The 23231-nt window shown below is 36.4% G+C and overlaps 2 protein-coding genes across 3 annotated transcripts in view; one reads left to right on the forward strand and one right to left on the reverse strand.

Annotated features, from left to right (window-relative positions):
- The window catches only part of LOC125233106 (inactive rhomboid protein 1), a 243103-nt gene that overhangs the window by 118352 nt on the left and 101520 nt on the right, over positions 1–23231 (forward strand). The gene's annotated exons all lie outside the window — the stretch shown is intronic.
- LOC125233114 lies at positions 18597–22803 on the reverse strand. Its single transcript, XM_048138981.1, has 2 exons — positions 21885–22803; positions 18597–18817 (listed from the first exon to the last, which is right to left on the reverse strand). Exons 1-2 carry the CDS (start codon positions 22482–22484, stop codon positions 18800–18802), a joined length of 618 nt encoding a protein of 205 aa, XP_047994938.1. The 5' UTR covers positions 22485–22803; the 3' UTR covers positions 18597–18799.

The following is a 23231-nucleotide window of genomic DNA, read 5'->3' on the forward strand; positions in this document are numbered from 1 at the left end:
GATATTTCAAATATCAAATAATGTAAAATTGTCATGTAATTTAATTATGGTGGGCCTAGCTTACTAGCTGTCTTCATTTCTCCCTCTGTTTTATCGTTAAGAATTGAAAAATAAAATTATTGTTATAACTTAAGAAAAATTAGCTAGTAAGGAATTAATTTGCATGACTTTCTGAAGTCTAAATGTACGCTCATATAACCATTGTATTGTAACATCTTATTGTACTACATTTATAGCAAATAAATATATTTATTTATATAAAAAAAAGAAAAAAGAAATAGATCGTACTAAGTGGACTTGATCGCTTTATATTTTGTATATCTATGTCAGCTTGTGATTTATATATAGAAGTGTGACTAAACATAACAAATTCAAAATATTTAATAAAATGTTTGATTTGTTCCCTTTTTGGAGAAATATCGGAGTTTCGCTTTCGGAACGCGTACAATTCCATGCACTTCAATACGAAAAATATTACACACGAATACCTACATCTACATATATCATTGTATAACACTAATATTAGATGAGTGGTAAGACACCGAGCGTTTCTTTATTTTTGGACCTGACCTGCAGACGTGAAATTAAACTCAAACATAAACTTTCGATATTATGCTAAGCAATATAAACAAACTGTAAAAGAAACTCGGTTATTGAATTTGATTGTATTGTAATAAACAATTTGACTTTGACTTTCAAAGTTCGTAGAAATATTACAGGGTTATTAAGTTAAGCAAAGTTAGTGTTAGCAAAGACAATATACTCCGTAAAAAACAACGTCTAAGAAAAAAACGTACCTCAGAACTATAAAGAAAAATCGTGTGTGTGTGGATTGAGTGAGCACCTTCCGAAAATAAAAAAAAATATGCTGATCATTTAGTAAAAGTTCTAAAACAATTGTAAAACGAATCTCTGAATTTGTAAAAAGATAAATCAAAAGATACAGCCATTAACATGTGCTCACTCAGTTCTCACAAACTACCAACGAAAACAGTGAATATATTCATTTAACATATAATATTTATATACTAACATTACGGAGGAACTCCCCAATCTCAATATGACAATGGGAAGGTGGGGAAAATCAGGAGCCGACATAGTGTGGTCACCCTGCTTGATACATTTGTATGAGAAAAGTTATGTCTGAATATCTTTAAAACCAGACAACGAATATAAAATATTAGATGGTGGATATTTAGTAAAAATTTTTACTAAATGTTGAAGTACTTTCGAGTGTCTTAGGTGCTACAAATCGTAAGATATTTACATTTTTAACTTTCTCAAAACGTGTGGACTGAGTGAGCACTTACAAAAATTTATTATAAAAAAACCTGACACGTTAGTGGTTCGTTTTGTATTTTACAAATTCCCATTTCACTTTTACTAAACTATACACATATAATAGCGGTCTAAATCTTATGTTTTTTATCAAAATTCGGCTTTTCAAAAGTGTGTGGATTGAGTGAGCATAAGAAACTATTTGTAAAAAATTTAATACGTCACTAGGTGATCTAATATTTATAGAGGTAGGTTGACCTATTTTTTACTAAATGTTAGTATATAAATATTATATGTTAAATAAATATATTCACTGTTTTCGTTGGTAGTTTGTGAGAACTGAGTGAGCACATGTTAATGGCTGTATCTTTTGATTTATCTTTTTACAAATTCAGAGATTCGTTTTACAATTGTTTTAGAACTTTTACTAAATGATCAGCATATTTTTTTTTATTTTCGGAAGGTGCTCACTCAATCCACACACACAGAGAAAAATCCTGCTCGTTTAGCGCCACGCATTTTGATTGATGTTCGATTCGAGGGAACTAATATTAAATTTAACAATTTTAATTTTTAACACATATCAGGTAAATAATATAAATTAGTTTGTCAAAACTGAGATTCTAAATGTTTTATCCTGAATCGAAAGATGGCAGTGTATGTAACTTAACTTATAAATGTTTCTTTGAGAAAAGTCCTCTATATTCATTTTCTTTGACGTTAGGAAGAAAGCCCTGAGGAAAAACGCTTTCAGTTTGGAATATGCTTTTACTTAGAATCCTCTGATTTTGAGCTATTTGTTCTATAGGTATCAATGTTTAAAACTTATTTGAATGGCGAGTCAAGATTATCCATACTAATCAATACTAATATTATAAATGGGAAAGTATGTGTGTCTGTTTGTTTGTCCGTCTTTCACGGCAAAACGGAGCGACGAATTGATGTGATTTTTTAAGCGGAGATAGTTAAAGGAATGAAGAGTGACATAGAGAGTGAGTGATATAAAATGGAGAGTGGAAGTTTGTATGGAGATACGCAATTTTCGAATTTAAGGCGAGCGAAGCCGCGGGAAAAAGCTAGTATTATAAAAGGGAAAGTGTGTGTGTCTGTTTGTTTGTCCGTCCTTCACGGCACAACGGAGCGACGAATTGACGTGATTTCTTAAGTGGCGATAGTTGAAGGGATGGAGAGTGACATAGGCTACTTTTTGTCTCTTTCTAACCCGCCACTTCCCTAAAATGAGTGTTGGAAGTTTCTATGCATTCCGTAATTTTCTAATTTAACTCGAGCGAAGCCGCGGGAAAAAGCTAGTAACCAGATAATTGCTCCATTATCACCTTAAGGCGATGGTAGATTGGAAGAGCCCGGGAATTTGCCTTTTCATAAAAATGTTGTCCTTATTTTCGTTCCTGAATAATAACAATTCAATTTTATGTACATGTTAGCGACGACTTTACGACTTTTGATACTTGTATATTACAAAGCGTTGATTAGAAGTTGTAAAGAATATGAGCTTTAACAAACCTTAAAAAAATATTTTTGCTCGTATTTTTAACAATAATCAAATATCTTGTCACTTTTTGTGGAGACGAGTCACCGTCTGCCGGAAATAAAGTTGGATACCGTTTTATTGGGCAGGCGTCTGGTTTTTTATCCCATAGCCCAGTATTTAGCCCATCACTTTCACACCAGTTCATTTTAGATTCCATTAACTGTCAAATAGTCCTTACACCCGAGTGTTGCCTCTGCGTGTGTCCCATGATACGGGCAAGGGCAACATCCGCTCGGTGTACCCCTTACGTTTCATTAAAGTATCAAAAGGGCCTCTATGAGTTGGCTTCGGCCCCGCGCACGCCTCCTAAAGGTCCGGAACACCATTGTTCCGTGATGGGAAAAACAATCAAATATCTAATAAAGTTAAATAGATATGACTAAAAACATGCCGCGTTAATATCAATATCCACAGAGTAAAACGAGGACTTTAATTTGAAAATGTGTCCCCTTTCCTCTTGAGTGTAGGCGACTAAACGCCCAAGATATTTCAGCTTAATTGTGACCTCTAGACGTAAAACCTATCAGATATCAGAGCAGCGACGTTATATAGGTATCTACATTTTTACTCGTGCCAAGGAAATTTAATACAGGTGCTTGCGCTTATATAATTTATATCATAACATCCACACATTAAGAAAAGGGACAACTGCTTCCACTCACAAGAATTCTCCTTTACATTTTCCTTTGTTAGAAAAATTATAAAAAAAGAGCAATACAAATTTGAATAACTACTACTTTTTATTAGTAAACAGATTAAAATCGATACGAATATCAATATACATTTAACAAGATTTTCTTCTACAATGTCAACATCCAGTTAGGAAAGTACAGTGTGGCAAAAAAGAGTAGAAATTAGTAAGTGGAAACATCGTAGTGTCGTGATGTCGTCCCATTTCATCACACATATTGACATGAAAAGGATGACACGAGGATGCCTTTTTAATTTCTACTAATTTTTGTCAAGCTGTAAGAAATAGATAGGTACTATCACAGATCATATAATATTAGTAGTACTACATTTAGGTGGTTTCATTGGCGGTCGATAATTTCCATGTTAGACCGTTTTCACATTATCCGATCCGATATCGGATATCGGAAGGATTTCAACAGAAAAATCCAAGATGGCGCCTGTAATGTATGGGATATTGGTCCTACATCCGATATCGGATCGGATAATGTGAAAACGCACGTAGGCTTGAATTTATCTGTAACTCATTGTTACCCTTCATTTCTCCGCTCTGACGGAAGTCATAAAACCGCAGAGTAAATAAATTTTATGGCGATGATATGATATAATATGATATGTACGTACTGTGCTACTCTCATGGATTTTGTAAGAAAGATACCATGTAAGATTTTTAAAGCCAAATGTTTTTAAAGGCTGTGCTGGTTTTACTTCACAGTTTAAAAAACCAGCTCTATATTTGATTGTACATAAAAGTTTAATTAAACTCATTTGATGACCAATGTAAGTTTAAAGAAAAGTTTGAAACTTGTTTTATAAATTTGCAGTTTCAGTAGGTACGTATGTAAATTAGAAAATGTAATTATAAATTGAACTCATTACGAGATAAACATAATATTTGAAAACTTGTTAAGAGAGCAAAAACGAAATGGAGATGAAGTTTTGAAATAAGTTGGTGTCATTAGGAAATTTAGGAATGATGAATTAATAAAACAGGACTCTATAAAAGTTAAAAGTACTTTGAAATATTCAAAATATTATTGCAGGCAAGTTCTTGAAATTTTATAAAATGGTGTTCTATTATAAGATCAAGATTATGAGCAATTAGGTTGTATGTTTAGAATTTCGTCTCCATTAAGATTGAAAGCGTACACGACCTTCTATTTAATTGCTATAGCTTGCTTGTTTGCTGTTATTTTTGTTATGTCTATTTTTGTGAAGGTTTAGGGTATTCGTTAGACTTATACACGGTGTAACATGAGGAAACCGAATAATTTTAACAGCGTATTCCTCATCATATTAGAAAGAAAGAAAGAAAGAAAAAACGTTTAGGTATTTGGTGTATAAAAAAAATGAAACTTAACCTATTACATCTTAGTCTAATAACACTTTATACACCAAAATGGTTGCCACTCAGCATATGCCGATGACTAACTAAGTTAGCCATGGCGCTGGTTTTCAGGGCAACCAATTATAAATTAGAAGAGTAAAATGAACTTTTCTGGATTTAGCCTACTTTCAGAGTTATGAGCATTAAAAAAACAATTACTTATTATTTATCAGAACAAAACGCTGTTTTGATGACGATGATGCCGTTATCGGACATAATATAACTATCCTCGTTGATAGACATCAAAAAGTGGCTAGTGACTCAATGCAAAAAAATAAATATTTAATTAGTTATTAGTTTTACGAAGAGCATTTACTTTTTATGTGAAAATATATCCAAAAAAACAAAAAAAAATTGCACAAAAAATTTTTTTTTGGTGAAATTTGTTTGATATTTGAGAGATTGATATTTTTTTAAATCTTTATTGAAAAAAAAAAGAATTTTTTCATAAATGAATAAATGAAAATGTCAGTTGTCACCCTATCTGTGCCCTTATCGTGACATAGCAAAACATGTAGGTACACTCTTAATTTCTACGGTTAATACCTATATTTACAACTTCATATAAATTTATTGCCTTCTCCGATTGTGGGTAGGCCAAAATTGTGTTAACCTCATATTTTGCTCCCAGAAATGCGTAGTAAAAATCTTTCGGTTTCCTCATGTTACACCGTATATTAATCGTGGTATAAAGCGCGATTACTTTTTTGAGAAGCTCCCGTTATTTTGACGCAATTCAATGTGTCCATGACCATGTATTCTTCTTATGTTGACCGTTATATCCCGAACCAAAATGCATTATTAATAAAACTCAGATTTTTCCTTCACGGTTCGTGGTTGGCTCCATGGTAAAAGTTGTTTATGGTGACATTGGTGACCTACTTTATTCCTCCCGCTGCTGACCCCTCGGAGTTTGGTCAGACCCATGTCAGACATCATAAAATCACACACAGAGTGATTTTGTACACATATATTACATGTCCTACATGTACAATCAAATGTAAAATAGGAATACACCAAAGTAGCTCAAAAATGTGGATGTCTTATGTCAACAAATTTAGAGCTATAGCATATATTTTAAATCAACTTTTGTACACCCATATTTTTACACTCGACTAAAGTATTACCATAAGGTATATGTTGGTGCCTTTATTTCAATCAGTCCCTATTATGAGACAAAAATTTCCCTCTGTTATTTGTTGGTCCCTAATCAGTTCCACCGAAAAATATTCTAAAATATAAAAAACAAACAGTGTAAAATTTTATTTAGTTCATATCAGGCAATTTACGTCCGAGACAGGTAAACAATGCTCGCATTCCCGGCTCTAGCCGGTAGCAGTAATGAATATTATTTCTGGAGTGCTCTGATTCGTGACTCCGCCGCATAAATTGGAAGTGAGCTAAATTCACCGTCGGCATTGCGATTCGGAATTATTTAACCGTGTATAATTGTGCAATTAATTTGTTTAGTTGGGCATTTGAGCGATTTAAACTTTCTATTTTAAGTGATGTTGCTGTGGGTATTTACTGTATGTTATATCTATGTATGTAAAGTACATCAGCAGCCGATGGTACCTACGTTCCGACATGCCGTGAACTGAACTACCTACGCATATCGCAAAATGTGGAAATATTTTCTCGTTCCCTGAGTTAACCACCTATTTTTAGAAACTTTGCCTTTGAGGGCATCTGAGGCAACCTAGTTTTGTAGAAATAGAAATATTTAATGTAATGTGACATCAAAACATTCAACAGAAACATGGTTCGTTTGGTGCTTGATGCCAAAAGCAATATGAATTGTCAGTAAAACTAGTAGCTCAGCACTTTTGCATATAAAACGTATGTAGGGTAAGCTTTGAAGCACTATTCCGCAAGACGATTTTTGGTTGTTTCACCGAATTAGGCGTGTCACAGAATGAGGCGGGTTATTTTACCTAGATGCTCAGGATCCCATGGACTGCTTTTAGAATAAACGAGTCAATACTGCGAGAACTGAATATCACCAAGCGGCTCTCAACTATTTGTCAGGAGAGAATACTCAGGTTCTTCGGGCATATCATGCGTTCTAAACAGCACACTCTCTAAAGGAACATTATGCTCGGCAAAGTCGAAGGCCGGCGCTCCAGGGGTGGAATACCACTAAGGTGGGCTGAAACCGTGAAGAAAGCTTGTGGTTCCATGCAGATGGCAGTCCATATGGCCCTAGACCGCGTCAAGTGGAGAGAAATCAATGTTGGTCACGATTCTCAGCCATGAGGGAACGGCTGAGAAGAAGACCTAGCTACTAGAGGTGCTCTGCCAATAGATCGTCATCATCATATCAGCCCTTTATCGCCCACTGCTGAGCATGCTAATTATAAGATGTAATGTTTTGAAAAGAAGTGGCCCGCTGAGTTTCTTGCCGGTCCCATAGTGGATACTCCCCTCCAACTGAGGGGGGACTGAAATCTTCTCGAGGCTGAGGCGTAGGGTTAGAGCCGGCGTAGCGTAGCTTTATTTGACGTTCATATGCGAATTGGAAAATAAATATTTCATTTCATTTCATTTCATTTCATGATGTAGATAGCTACTCGTAATTAGTCTGACCGTCTTTTAAGGGTTTCTTGTACATTTTGATTGAATGCGTGATAATCTGATAATATTAAACTTAGCATGTCTTATGTACTTAATGATAGTTACCTATTATTCCTAAAGTGTACCTACTAAGTGTAGTGTGTGTGTTATGAACTATGAAATACATACCCCAGTGCAAAAATATCTAGTTTCCTTTATGCCATGCGCGTTAGGAACCATAATTAAGAATGATAAAACGAGGTTGTTAACCTTTGAGCCCTGTCTATGGCGCCCTTAAGTCTCGCTTTGCCACCTACGTTCCTAAGCGTCTCCTAATGTTAGTATAATGGATGGTACTAAGTTAAATGGAGTCGTACACATGGTATACTCTGAAATTTAACAAAGTAATGGGATCATTTAAAGCTAGGTATTTAGTTCATTGTTTTAGGTTTTTAACTTTTACCTGTGCTTTAACTTGAGTTAACAAAGACATTCCGCTGGTACAAGATGTAGTATTATGATGTCGTTTTATTCTTAATGTTGATTATTTCTTCACAATAACTAGAATAATAATAATAACCAACACTGTCAAGGGCAGATATGTATAATTGTATATCTATCTGTAGTTTAATTTTCCTACAGCAGAAGTTTATAGTGGGGCTTTGACAATCTGTGTGAAAATGTCCTACTTAAAATATTTTTTAAATAATTATTCTGTATGGAAGTATTCTCTCGCGCTCATGCCATGTTGTTCTGGCCTTGAAGGACTACCAGATGTTCCTTAAAAGCTCGGCCACATAGGCGCGTTTAGAGAGCGTAGGCGGAGCGTTTTCGGAGTGTTAGTGGAGCGCAATGATAGCGGGGCGGACGCTGGCGTTGCGCCCAGCGGACGGCAACGGGAACTAACGAGCGCGGATTGCGAGCGGAATGCGCGCACATTCCGCTCCGCTAACGCTACGCTAACAAAACGCTTTATGTGTGGCTTAAAAGTGTAATCGACAAATACAAATAACATAAGATATAAAAGGGTGAGCCTACAAAGTAAATAAGACTTGATAACAACTAAAATGGAACCTCGGTACAGGAAGTGTCGATTCGACGATGTAACTAGTTTCCTGTGCTGTCTCGAAGCGCTTGATATACTGCTCATTTCCTCCCTCGCGCTTCTAATAAATGTTATAAACTCTGAATGTACGTATGCTAAAAGGAGCGCAGATTTGCAATTACTTTTGAACTTAACGTCTAACTCACTCAGACTTTGAATATGATAAGTATTGGCAACGCATGTGGCGGATACACTTAATCTTATAAACACTTCAGATATTAATGCTAGCAGCGACCGCTGGAACTTATTAGACAGTCACAAACCTAGCGAATACCCAGATGCCAGAGATCACAGGGCGCCATAAAGCCTATAGGTAGAACATTGCATTGGTATAAAGTAACCTACTACCTATCGCTGTGACCCGGGTGGCGAAGAAATTGCAAAGGATGCTGGATCAATTCTAGCCTCAGAAACTGGAGACTTTGGTCAATTTTTCGTTTATATAAATAATCTTATTTCAATTTTAAATTATAGGTATAAGCTTTTATATCTTATCTATGCTTAAGTACCTAGTAGGTACCTTCATTCTTTAACTTTAGGCAATAGGCTAGTTTCCTATACTTAAAATAAAATATTTTATGAAGTGCACGAAATAAAGCACCCCATAATTAGAAGAAAAACATGGACAGTAGTTAAGTTTAAACATAATTTCTATTTAATAAGTCAAAGAGAAAGATATAAAGTAAATGAATTGACCGTGACGTCACTCCTCAGTATTTCATAGTAATTCCATATTAGCAAATCGTTTTGACAGTTCTTAAAAACCGGCCAAGAGCGTGTCGGGCCACGCTCAGTGTAGGGTTCCGTAGTTTTCCGTATTTTTCTCAAAAACTACTAAACCTATCAAGTTCAAAACAATTTTCCTAGAAAGTCTATATAAAGTTCTACTTTGGTGATTTTTGTCATATTTTTTAAACTTATGGTTCAAAAGTTAGAGGGGGGGGACGCACTTTTTTTTCCTTTAGGAGCGATTATTTCCGAACATATAAATATTATCAAAAAACGATCTTAGTAAACCCTTATTCATTTTTAAATACCCATCCAACAATATACCACACGTTGGGGTTGGAATAAAAAAAAATATCAGCCCCCACTTTACATGTAGGGGGGGTACCCTAATAAAACAATTTTTTCCATTTTTTATTTTTGCACTTTGTTGGCGTGATTAATATACAAATTGGTACCAAATTTCAGCTTTCTAGTGCTAAAGGTTACTGAGATTATCCGCGGACGGACGGACGGACGGACGGACGGATGGACGGACGGACGGACGGACGGACGGACGGACGGACGGACGGACGGACGGACGGACAGACAGACATGGCGAAACTATAAGGGTTCCTAGTTGACTACGGAACCCTAAAAAGGAGCTGATTTGACTATTAGGAAACTAGCCTATTGTTAGGCACCCATGTTTTCCTTGAGAAAATCGCGCGACAGTTATTGACACATGTTTTTAAAGGCGTTTTCCTTATTTAACATAATATGTATGTTTCAATCTCCTTCAACTCTATGCTTCAACCGGATATTCTTAACATAAGTAATATCTAGTAAATAACATTGTATTGAATCAACATAGCCATGAACATCGTGTTTGCACAACGGTATTGTATACCAAATAAGCGATATTACTCTAAAAGCGAGGAGGTTCTGTTTAAATCTCGTATTGTCAGGAAATAGACTTCATAGTGAGTTCGCGAGTTATTTGATAGGGCGATAAAATATGCGAGGGGAGCGCAATGTGATTTTTATGCCGAGCGAACGGTTTGTGCCGGAGCCACTTACCTCGAATTAAGGGTATCAACCTATGTGTTTGGGACTTGTGAAGGGGTTTTCGGATGACCTTCAACTTATATCACCTAAAATAACTTATTTTTCATCACACTCGCACACTAAATGTGCTATTGTTCGTTCATAATTCATAAATCGTTCTCCCTAGGGAGTTAAGAATTTTCTAGTACTGTATTGAACTCTTTTTTACCTTTTTGCATATTTTTTATAATGCAAGTGTGATGAAAAACATTGTGTGTAACTCGGGAAGTAGGAATATTACTAACTCGAGTCTTTAAATAGCTCCGGAAAGCCGTCGCGATTTAACTTACTCTCGTTAGTGATATTCAACTTCCTCCCCTTGTTGCACAATGTACTATTACATGTGTGGTGACGGAGTACTAATTTCATCCCGTCTTCCGTGAGTGCCGTAGAAGTCTACTGTGGGATATGGTTTCAATTATAATGTGGACGATGGGCTATCATCAACCTGCCACTGCTATATTCACATGAATCTGGTCAAATTCACTTATCTTCCTCTTCCTTGCGTTGTCACGGCTTTTTTCACGGACTATCGGAGCCGGGAGTCCGTTTGACTACTAATCTTAAGATAAAATCGCAAACTAGTTTTCTGTTTTTATCCTAAAATGGACATACGGAATTCTTTTATTTATACTTTTTGCTTATTCGAAACGAATAATAGGCCAGGCGAAGCATCTTCATACTTTCAGTTTAATTTCCCTTTTGTTATGATATAATTATTTAATTTTATCAATGGAAAATACTTTGTTAGCTTTGATCTTAGGTATTTTCGTAGTTTAATACAAAATCAATTTTTCTGAAAGAAAAGCTAACGGATTATATTGGTACTGTAGTTTTATAAAACTGTTAAGTTATTTATAATACCTAGGTATTGTTCTTAAAGAGGACCTTGTGAACAAGATGCCTTTTCAAGGACTACAAAGAAAAATTAAACAAAAAAGAGCTCTTTGCAATTCCGCAGTAACAATGCTTATCTTTTATTTAAATCTTAGTGCAATAACCTGCTAATATTTCCACAAAAATTTAGTACAAGTTCCCCCTTTCCCAGTAAATAATATGAATTGATTTGAGTATGATTATCTTTTTAAAATTCGAGGTATAGAAATAATCTTAAGTTTAAATGGAATGATACTTATGTATGTACATAAAAGACATCTATAACTCAGGAACAAAATATCTATACTCGTCACACAAATAAATGACTTTACCCGATTGGAACCCGGGAACATCGACTGAGCAGGTGGAGTCCTAGCAAGCAGTCAACTTCTACAACATCCACGGGAGGACAAGGAGGGGTGAAAAACTTAACCCGGCACCACACGGGTAAGAAATTAAACTATGAATTTGTTTTACAACGGGGGAAAGTTGTTCTTAAGATGCTATTAAACGGCACGAAGGTTAAACGAATTTTGACCCCGAGTTAAAAATTAAAATTTATCACTACTCTAACACAAGGAAAATACTAACTGAAAAAGCTCAAATTAACTTAAATATATCAGTTTAATAAACAATTATTTTAATTAATTCAAAATCATAATTTACAAGTAATTTTACTAGGTAAGGAAGGACATGGAGTTAAAAGTATTAAATTACTTTGCACTCTTGTGGATAGAATGCAACTTCCTCATTCGTTTTCGAAGAATCAAGACAGCATTTACCATTTGGTGTGGTGAAAATAGTATTTCCATATCACGCAGCGGGTTCCCAAGGCTCCAACGTACTATTACCTCGTTTCTCTTGCACCGGCTCTCCCGGCTGTCGTTACCTTTGTGTCGACGTAAGACACATCCCGCTAATTTGCAATTAATTAACTCACAGTACTTAAATCCACTCGGCTGAAGGCCTGGGAATAATTGAAGTCAAGGGTGTCATTCGACTTGCTTAAACTGACGTTTCGTGATAATTCAAAATGTGGATAAAATCGCAAGTTGTCAAATAGGTACGATAATATCATCTGCCGAAAACAATATTCTTTATTGCACCAATAAATTGCTCTGATATTTAAGATGATTAATTGTATATTGTTGACTATTTAAAAGTGCTTATTGTAAGCCTATTTGAATAAAGAATATTTTGACTTGACTTGAATAGACGTTGTCAATCCACCATAAGGTGACAAGCGTGGCAACCTAACTAAACTATAATAAACCGTTTAGTAAGTAAAAGAACAAAGTTGAATTTTGTGCCCATGTTTTGACGGCTTAAGAATTTCACAACTTTTTAGAGAAGAAGTCCATTAATTACTTATGGGATATGGGTACATTTGTAATGTGTAACCTATGACTGTGATATCGCGATATCGTTTTCTTATAACCTCTTAATTTCTATGGAACTAAAACTTGAGTACTTTCATGTGCTCTGCCTATTTCTTTTAGGAACATAGGACGTACTAAGATTATGTACGCATGATTTAGTTTCATTTCGGTTTAACAATACTTGACATAATCAACATGCGATATCCACGAGTCTAATAAGGTCCCAGATCTACCTGTAATTAAACCTGCTCTGAGACAGCTGGAAATTTCCCCAGGCTTCCATATATGCATATACAATTGAGTAGGTCTTGTGATTAAAATATGAGTTTTGCCTTAGGCTCGGCCAGTTAGATTGACTTACTTTTCTACCCGTCCCTGCGAAACTTTTAATTGGAAACGCATTTTGAGAAGGTTCATTAACCGATGTTGCCTATATGTTTGATATAATCACTGATTATGTATTAAAATATGTATGTAGAAAAGATCAAACTCATTATTAATAGTGTTGTTGCCTACAAAAAAAGCGCCAGATCTCAAATTTAATCGGTCCTTCTAGTTAGGTATCGTAAAATTTGAGAGCGGGGCTCCTGTCGATGCAGCTTTTTTTTTCTACTTCTGTCGATCCAAAACTACGACATGACCCCTGCTCCTTTACTCGGCTCATATAACTCTTTCTTGGTCTTCGCTCTTCTCTTCTCTTTCATTTAAGACGATACAGGAAGGGTCAATTCTCCATACAAACGCTCTCGACTATTTCCTTCCTGGTTTTTGAAGATAGAGCAATGATTTTTTCAACACAGATTATCATTGTTTTAATCTGTGTTGGATCGTTTTGATATTTTTGATATTCTTAATTTTAAAGACGCTAGATCCCACCAAAAATTTCCAAAAACGACCTTATTGATTATGGCGCAAAAAAAGGCATTCAAAATTGGTAACAATTAGCCAAAAAATTAAACGGTCCGACATAGATTAGATTCTCAAATTTCGTTACGATTGATTAAGTTTTCAAGGAGGAAGCAGTCGAGAGCGGAACTTCGATTTTCAAGATTTTTTCGCAATATCTTTTAACTGAGTTGTTCTGTATGGACAATTTTTTTTCGATAAATCTAGTTAATAACACTAGCTAGTATATTTTAGCATTTTCGCTCCTGTAGCGTCTTAATTTACCTTCGATGATGTTTCAAACGAAGTGTCCTTGTAGTATCAAACTTACACTCAAAAATGTGAGCAGGGCCCGAGGTCCCTCCCTGCCCGACCCCTCGGTGTGACACGTTTGATTACACCCATATTTCACGCGTCCATTTTTACCGCGGCAAACTTGTGACAGCATTTCCATTTCAGTAAATTGTGACGGTTCACTTTTTACTGCCACATCTGGTCTGTGTAAAACATGAAATTCATCTCTGCGGTGCTCGGGTTATATAAGTATATTTATATCCAGTCTGTGTTTTTATCGAGCGGGCCGTTGGTACGTAGATTTTTAGTATAAAGACGAGAAAATGTGCCTGATGGGTAAATGCGACTTTTGAAGATTATCTTCTAAGGGCCACTTGCACCAACGAAAATGGAGGGTTAACCTGAGGGTTAACCCACCATTTTATATGGAATTTGACAGATGACAGCCCACTAACTCTGTCGTTGGTGCAAGTGGGCCTTAATTGAACATTTTAGAACTATCGCCACCACCTGAGTTCTAATAAATACGGCTATCAATATTCTAATATATTCCCTTTAGAAGATATCTTCAAGGGACGCATTTAGTCCACTAGACGGAAATATCCCGGTTGACCTTATTCCTAATTTGCCACGTAAAAAGGGTACTTAATTATTAGTATCAATATCCCTATAACCATTATATGTTAGTTTTTATATGCCATACTTATAAAACCAGTTCATAAACATATTTAAATACACTCACTGTTGAGCATAATTATTAAAATGTGTATTTATGCTGTAAAACCCTTCGAGGCCACAAACGCGACACAACTTAGCATGAAAAATATCGTACATTAAGCAGTTCACAAAAGTTGACAGTTAAACTACGCGCCATGTACCCTAGAATTCATGAAATAAGTCATAATTATTTAAATGGGCGTTCACTTGGGCTTTGTTGGCAAAGAGCCCGCGCAGAATCGGCGCGCAATCTTAAAGTAATTGTTGGAGCCCGGGCCTCCACTGAAAGCTTTTCACTGTTAATTAATTTATAATTTACTCGCCAACTTTCTACTTGCTCTTTTAAACTGCTATTTTGTATTAATGAACCTTCGTTTTCGGTCCAATGGTCCTTCGTTTCCGATACGATACTTTACATTTTGATCGGAAATAGCTTTCGACAGAAGCGGTCCGCAATACTCCAATACACAACTGTTCGCAGCTCGCAATAGGCGTCGAAACACTCCGGATGTGATTGTCCAAAGGCAATGGTTGTGTTTTAAATAGAATTTATTCATCGGCGTTTTTGTTAAAATCTTTTCTTTCAAAATTGAATTTCCTAATTTAGTTTGATATTCTTCTAAATTAAAATTGAGCAGTTCATTCTAAAGTCGATCAATCATGAGGCGCGTCATAATTTGTGGTAGGTATTCTGCGAAAAGTACCCTCGTCGCCATTTCCTAAATGCGATAGCAAAGTAGTACAAAAATTCGTTGAAATATACACTTCTTAATTTCTATAATGAAAGACGTCGTTTTCTCTCATTATAGAAATTAAGAAGTGTATATTTCTAGCAAGATGGTAGGTAGCTACGACTGTCTTTATTTGTTTTATTAGACTTTAGCATTGATTAGAATAATTTTAAAGTTTATTTTCATAATCATGTCTGAGTTTTCCCGTATGAATATTTACATCAAATCTGTGAAACTATTATGCTTGTTATCTGAAGCACACATTCCAAATTCTAAGAGATTTCCTTGACTTTCCTGCAAAGGACGGTAAAATCTGAAAATAACGACCGGATTGTCTTCACCGGCCACCAATTATATTTGAAAGGCTGACTTGGCTAGCAAGTCACAATCTCTTACGCTTCATAGGTAGCTCTCCTTATCGCTCTTCGGTAGAGACGCGACAGAGCTAGACTGCGTTTCGATCGCATTGTAGTGTACACGATAGTCACTTCGGATAAGCCGGCTGACATATCATCGAACAGCCTCTCGGGCCAAGAGCGGGGATCAAAGGGATCTGCCTTTGTGTTTGCAAGTCGTTTAGTACTATCATAACCAAGTAGTAGCACATGGGAAAAAACCTTTGTACACGCATTCACTGTGCTGTGGAACTGGGTCGACGAGTCGACATGGTAAAACTGTAACACAGAAGTACTTATGTAAGGCATAGGTACTGTGATAATGATAAAGTAGTAGAGGTTTAATAACAGCCGCTTGAGATTCACACGTTTACTTTTAGTTAATGAAACTGAAATGATAAGGTAGGTGCACATACAAATCGTCCAACTTTAGGTTATCATGATCTATGCTTTGCTGACTTTTCAATTTCGTATACCTATTTTTAAGTTTCATACATATCATAACAAGGGTAATTCAAAAAAAGGGAATAATTATATGCGGTGTGCGTTTTCCCTTTTTAAAGTGCAGACATGCGCCAAGTTCAGTATTCAGAAATCAGAATAAGGCCATAGCAACAAAAGACGGTGTTTACTAATAGTCCAGAGCAGTAAGCCCAATGGCCTTATTAGTGAAATTTGCATGTGCCAACAATAGCCGAGCCAGTCATGTTACTACGCATAATTATACAAGGATAGATGCTGAACAATGCTGAGCTTAGTGCCTAAATTACTCGTGACGGTGCGGTGTTGGAGGGATTTTGTAAACGTGAAATATGTTAGGCACACATCATTGAATAAGGTGAAAAATAAAGGGAAAAAGTATGCAAGCAATATAATTATGAACAAGTAGGTTACATTACAAATTACGTACCGACAGTCAAAATGTTTATTGATGTATAAGATGTATTTCGTGAAACGAAAGTCTGTTTATAACATGTTTTTGCGTTATCTTGGCTTTTTGCCAAAATGCTGGGAGCCTGGCTTAGCAACTAATTCCAAGATTGATTGGCGTAAGCACTAGTTTGTTATAAATACAGTCAGGTTGTCAGTAGAAATCAGTAGATATTTATATTTCTGTTCACCTGAGCTTGCCTACTTTAAGATCATATAAGTGATTCTAGGCAGTCTATGACGGTCTTTTGGGAAAAAATATTTAGTCTTCTTCTTCCTAGCGTTATAGCGGTCTTTTGGGATCTGCTTTGGCAGCTAGTCCTAAGGTGTGGCGGCGCGGTGGCGTAGACACTATTTTTTACAGAAGTGATTGCCATCCACAGGGTAAACTAGCCGCTGTTAGGATTAGACCGATTTCTTCAGGATGATTTCCTTCATCGAAAAGAGACAAAAAATTACTAATATTAGTTGGTTAAAATCGATATAGCTAAAAGTTTAAAAGTCTATTATTAATTTTCTATATTTAAAACAATATTTTATGAAGGCCTTATAAATGTATTATCTGGCTGTATCATAATTGTTCATTAAGCGCGGCTCACAAAAAGCCGTGCTCGCGCGCGCTTTGAGCAGATTTGCATGTTTAGTGCACGAGCTAATTTGAGCGGCACTGCAATATGACAAACTGTCATTAGTGTGATGGCGTGTCACTGCGTCACGCTACGTTGCAACGCATAGATTTTATATATAGGTACCATAGGTCAAGCAAAGGCATCTACTTGCCAAGCACAAGTACCAAACGAACTAATTGAAATATAACACATTGCAGTCAAAACGTCTAGGTAGTCCGTCTCTACTCACAGCTTGGAGCTTTCGCGCTTCAATTTTATTTGTGTAGGCCAACGAAAACATAAAATTATGAACATTCAAGGGCCGGAGACATATTTCCTATCACAGGTAAGTAACAATGTTAATACCAAATGTGACACGCGCGTCGGTCTCTATACCAACAGATTAACTTATTTCTTGTATCTAAATTACAGTTCTGTGATTTATTTTACTTCAAAGATAATAATTATAACTTCGTATGAAATAAGTGTGGCGACGGGTTACGAATTTTAGCACCCCCTTTCCTCCTGTAAGTGTCGTAGAAGTCGACTGCGGGATATGGGTTCAATTATGTTCTGGGCGATGGGCTTTACCTGTCAATGCAATATCAACATTTCGTTAAGTTTTAAACCTCAATTCCTAAAAGTGGCACTGGATACAGGTACGTATAAAAGAACGGAAATGGAAAGAAAAGACAAATAGGAAAGAGGCAAATTTGCAACTAGGTAATAAGTAAATATATTATACCCCGTGGTTACAATCGGGAAACAGCAGCTGATAAAGCTAGAGGTTTTGCCACAGATACACGGAAGCAGAGATCACTACCACGAGATAGAACAAATTAAAAATTACAACCACTCGATCTTTTTTTTTATTTGTTATTTATTTAATAAAATATCTCACATAAAAACTTAAATATAAATACAATGTGTAAAGTATTAGGGAACGCACAATGAAACCACCTCAGCTGATTATAGACTGATTTATTCTTTTTGCTTGCATGCCGTTACCGCCTACCCTACATACAAATCTACCCACATAGTAATATGTGACAACTCCCCTTTGAAAAAAGAAAACAAAAATATAGTAAGTTTACACATGCAAATTACACACATTTTCCTTCCTTACAAAAAATATTTCTTTGATAAATTTCTTACCCAATTAATTTAACAATTTTACCATTTATATAATTATTTAATTTTCTATTTTCGTCTAGATAAGAATAAACTTACGCATGCAAGTGTATCTAATATCTAGTATAAATTGATCTCATTTTTGTTTTTATCTTACATTCATAACATCACAAGCATAATTATTTAATTACATTATATGAATACATGCATTTTGCAATTAATTACATAATTCACTTATTTACCGTACCTATTACATGACATGACATAGACAGGTTTTTTATTTTTAAACTATTTAATTTATTTATGACAATTATATAAACATTGTATATAATGTGCGTTCATTAAGGAGATTTATGTATTATATTTATAACATCCATTCATATTTTTATTGTTTACAATCTGGGAAGGTAAGTTAGTTGGTAAGTAGGTACTTAATCTAATTTCGACGAGATTCGGGAACGGGGTAGGTCCACCGATCAGGAGGTCTCACCATCCTGCCAAAGCGAGTAACATAATAATTAGTATTATTCATTTGTTCGCGGTTTGGACTTGGGCCCCGGGAGCCGACGGGACATTGCGGCACAGGCAGACGGGACATAGTTACATTTATATCATCGTAAGTACGTACGCTAGGTAGATCAGAGCGCTGAGGTGAGTCAATTATCAGCTGTCTGCGATTACGTCTTAGAATTCTACCAGATGTCATTTTTATAAGATAAGACCTCGTACCTACTGTTCCATGTATAGTTCCATTATTCCATTCATTGTTTAATCGTACTTTAACTTTTTCGCCTACTTGGAGTTCTCGCAGGTGCTTAGCTCCTTTATCGTAATAATGTTTTTGTTTACTTTGACGCGATTTTAGGTAGTGTTCGACATTTCGCGGGATTTTAGGAGCTAGTAATCTTGGAGAACATGGTAAAAAACTGCGTAGTTTCCTATTATTCAATAATTCAGCGGGTGAAGGTAAATTGTTGTCAAGCGGAGTATTCAAAAATTCTAAAAAAGCTATGTTAAAATCAGATTTGTTGAATGTGGTTTTCTTTAACATTTTTTTTATTGTCTGTATTGACCGTTCAACTTGACCGTTAGACTGGGGGTAGTGGGGGAGGAAGTGACATGTTGGAAGAACCACTCTCTAGAAAAAGTTTTAAATTCAGTTGATGCAAATTCAGGCCCATTATCCGAAACTATAATTTCCGGTATGCCTTGACGTCTAAACACTTCTTTTAATTTCTTAATGACCACACTAGAACAGAGGGATTTCACTTTCATTACTTCTACAAATTTGCTATAGTAGTCAATTACTATCAGATAAGATTTCCCATTAAAATGAAATATATCTATACCTAATTTTGACCAGGCTCTTTTTGGAGGTTCATGCTGCATTAAAGTTTGTTTAACGTTTTGTTTTCTGAACGTCAAACACGCTTGACAATGCGAAAGGTAATCTTGCAGCTGTGAGTTCATATGGGGCCAAAACATGATGTCGCGCGCTCGTAGCATGCATTTTTCTATTCCTAAGTGGCTACTGTGTGCACGTTTCATCATTTCTGGCCGCATACATTTAGGTATGACCACACGATCCCCTCTCCAAACAATTCCATAAGCAACTGATAGTTCGTTTTGATATGCAAAGTAAGGTTTTAATATATCATTAACGTCTTTTTTGTGATTAGGCCATCCTCTTTTTATAGTTTTAGTTAGTTCTTTTAATTCGTCATCATCTTGAGTACATTTTTGTATTTGTAAGAAGTGCGTATCAGTGAGCGGGTTACTTGCTGATATCGCACACACCTGCGCGCGCACGTCGAGATCGCACTCCCGTGTGTTTTCATCGTCGCGCACGCCCACCTGTACTGCACGAGATAACGCATCCGCTATATATAAGTATCTGCCAGGCTTGTATACTAGATTAAATGTGTATGGCTGTAATCTCAACAACATCCTTTGTAATCGAGCGGGAGTGTTAACTAACGGTTTTTTAATTATGCTTACTAAAGGCTTATGATCTGTTTCGATCGTAACATCATTTTTTCCATATATATATGTATAAAACCTTTCACAGGCGAAAACACAAGCGTATAATTCCTTTTCGATCTGTGCGTAGGCTTGTTCTGTTTTTGTCAGCGATTTAGATACATAACAAACAGGTAATCCATCTTGCAGTAGGCATCCACCTAATCCATTCTTACTTGCGTCTACCGAAATCGTAACTGGTTTTTTAACATCGTAATACTGCAGAACAGGAGGACTACACAAACATTTTTTTAAAGTATTAAAACAAATATCATGCCTCGAGTCCCAGTGCCAGTGTACGTCTTTCTTTAACAACTCGCGTAAAATATGAGTTTTCTCGGAGAGGTTAGGTATAAAATTCCCTACATATGTTATTAATCCGAGAAACCTTTCTAAGTCTTTGACACTTGCAGGGGTAGGCATGTTCATTATAGCGCGAGTGCGTGAGTCATCGGGACTCACTCCGTGTTGCGTAATCTTGTGACCCAAATATTTTATCTCCGATAAGCCTATTTTGCACTTCTCTCTGTTTAGTTTTATATTTATTTCCCTACATCTTTGTAACACTTTTCTTAGTCTAATGTCGTGTAATTCTTTGGTGTCGGCGTAAATCAACAGATCATCTATGAATAATTTTACCCCTTCTATATCGTCAAAATGTTCATATAATTTCCTATGGAAAATTTCAGACGCCGAGGAAATTCCATACGGCATGCGTAGAAATTTATACCTACCAAAGGCAGAGTTGAAAGTGCAAAGGTCACTACTAGCTGGGCTCAACTTAACTTGCCAAAACCCTTGCTTAGCATCAAGAGTGCTAAAGTACTTTGCCCCCGCTAGACTCGAAGTAATTTCATCTAGAGTGGGCAACTTAAAATGCTCTCGCTTAATTACTTTATTTAAATCTTTCGGATCAAGGCATATTCGAAGGTCTCCGTTCGGCTTTTTGACGACAGTCATGCTGTTTACCCAGTCGGCAGGCCCTTCGACCTTAGCGATGATGCCTTGATCCTGCATCTCTTTCAATTTATTCTTAACTTGTTCCACTAACACAAGGGGCAATTTTCTAGGGGCGTGAATTACCGGTTGAGCATGGTCTTGTAATTGTATTTTATATTCTCCCGGTAGGCACCCTATGCCATCAAAAACATCAAGGTACTCATCTAGTACAGAGGCAACATTATTTGGTTTACCTATCGATAGCTCATGGACTCTTTTTACTAAGCGCATTTCTCTACAAGAGTACCTACCTATTACTGGATTCGAATCAACGTCGGCTATAATAAACTCTAAAATGTAAGTATTGTTTTTATACACAACTTTTAAATTGCACTTTCCCGCTATAGGTATCAAGGTTTTCGAATAACCATAAATCCTTAATGAGGTTGTGTTAAGCGAATGCTTGTCTATACCTAATAATTTCAAGTACCTCTCAGGCAAGACATTTACCTCAGCTCCCGTGTCCAGTCCAAACGTAATATTCTTATTATTAATGGATAAATTGACAGACCATTCATTATCATAATTATGTTTATTATTTACCTCATCGGTGGATTCCCCTCTTATTTCATACACGCGACACATTCTCGAGTAGTGATTTCGTCCATGGCACCTGTCACACAGCTGACCAAATGCCGGACACTGGAATCTTCTATGTGTGGAGCCACATCTCGAACAGCTATGGCCGCCAGTCCTGTTGACCTGTGACGACCGCTGCCACCTGCCGCGCGCTGGCTGGTTGTCGTGCCCGGGAGCCGCGTGCGCCGGCGCCGGCGCGGGGCGCCCGCCTCGCCGCGCTCCACGGCGCCGCCCGCGCCCTCTGGCGCTGAGCGCATGCACCGCCTTATCCTCATCTGTATCCTCATGTTCTTGTCTACAACAGCTCGGACGACCTTGGCGTTCCATCGCGATTTTGTGTTTGGAGTTGATTTCATGCACATGATGTTCCGCATTCTCCTGCTTTATATGACCGGCTTGAGCACGGGATATCTCGGCTAGCCTACATATTTCTATAGCTTTTTGCAGCGTCAAATCATTTTCTCGTAAAAGTCGTTCTCGTAAGGTTGTCTCCTGAATACCACATATTAACCTATCCCTCACAAGGTCACTGCAGAGATCTTTAAAGTCACACTTTGCCGCCATAACATTTAATTCAAAAACATATTGTTCAATAGATTCAAATTCCTGCTGGTTCCGTGTGAAGAATCTGTGCCTTTCTACGGCGAGGTTCTTTTTGGGTTCAAAAAATACGTCAAATTTCTTTAACAACTCATCAACTGTCTTTGATTCTTCTGAAAACTGGTCATATACCTCGCGGCATTTATCACCTATTATATGAAGTAAAATATTAATCTGGACCTTTTGTGATTTTTTCGAAATTTCGCAAGCTTCGTAATAAATTAGAAAAGCTTTTTTCCATTTTTCCCATTCTTTACATAAATTTCCCGATGTAACGTTTACTAGATTGTTCTCGAATTTGAACGGTAATGGCGGCTGCAGCACTGACTCCATTATAGCGATAAACGATTCTCACTATCACTCAGTACGTATTTATTAATAAGTAGCGACACACAATTTTATTACAGTCCGTACATAGTTTTACACTTTATCTGTAATTTTACATTATATAAGTCTTTTTTCCGGCTGCGCCATGTAAAGTATTAGGGAACGCACAATGAAACCACCTCAGCTGATTATAGACTGACCGCCTACCCTACATACAAATCTACCCACATAGTAATATGTGACACAATGTCCCCCAAAACTGTTTACACAGTTTAACTGTGGGATCTGAGATGACTCATTGCGTAATGCATTATGCTCTATACTATATGTTTATGACTCATTGCATGAAGCCCTTTTAAATGATATATAAATAAAGCATGTCAA

Source organism: Leguminivora glycinivorella, chromosome 14 (assembly GCF_023078275.1).
Source record: "Leguminivora glycinivorella isolate SPB_JAAS2020 chromosome 14, LegGlyc_1.1, whole genome shotgun sequence".
In the NCBI taxonomy this organism is placed as follows: Eukaryota; Metazoa; Arthropoda; class Insecta; order Lepidoptera; family Tortricidae; genus Leguminivora; species Leguminivora glycinivorella.

Excerpts from the sequence above, each read along its gene's own strand:
- LOC125233114 (XM_048138981.1), bottom strand. The coding sequence starts at position 22,484 with ATGGCGGCAAAGTGTGACTTTAAAGATCTCTGCAGTGACCTTGTGAGG.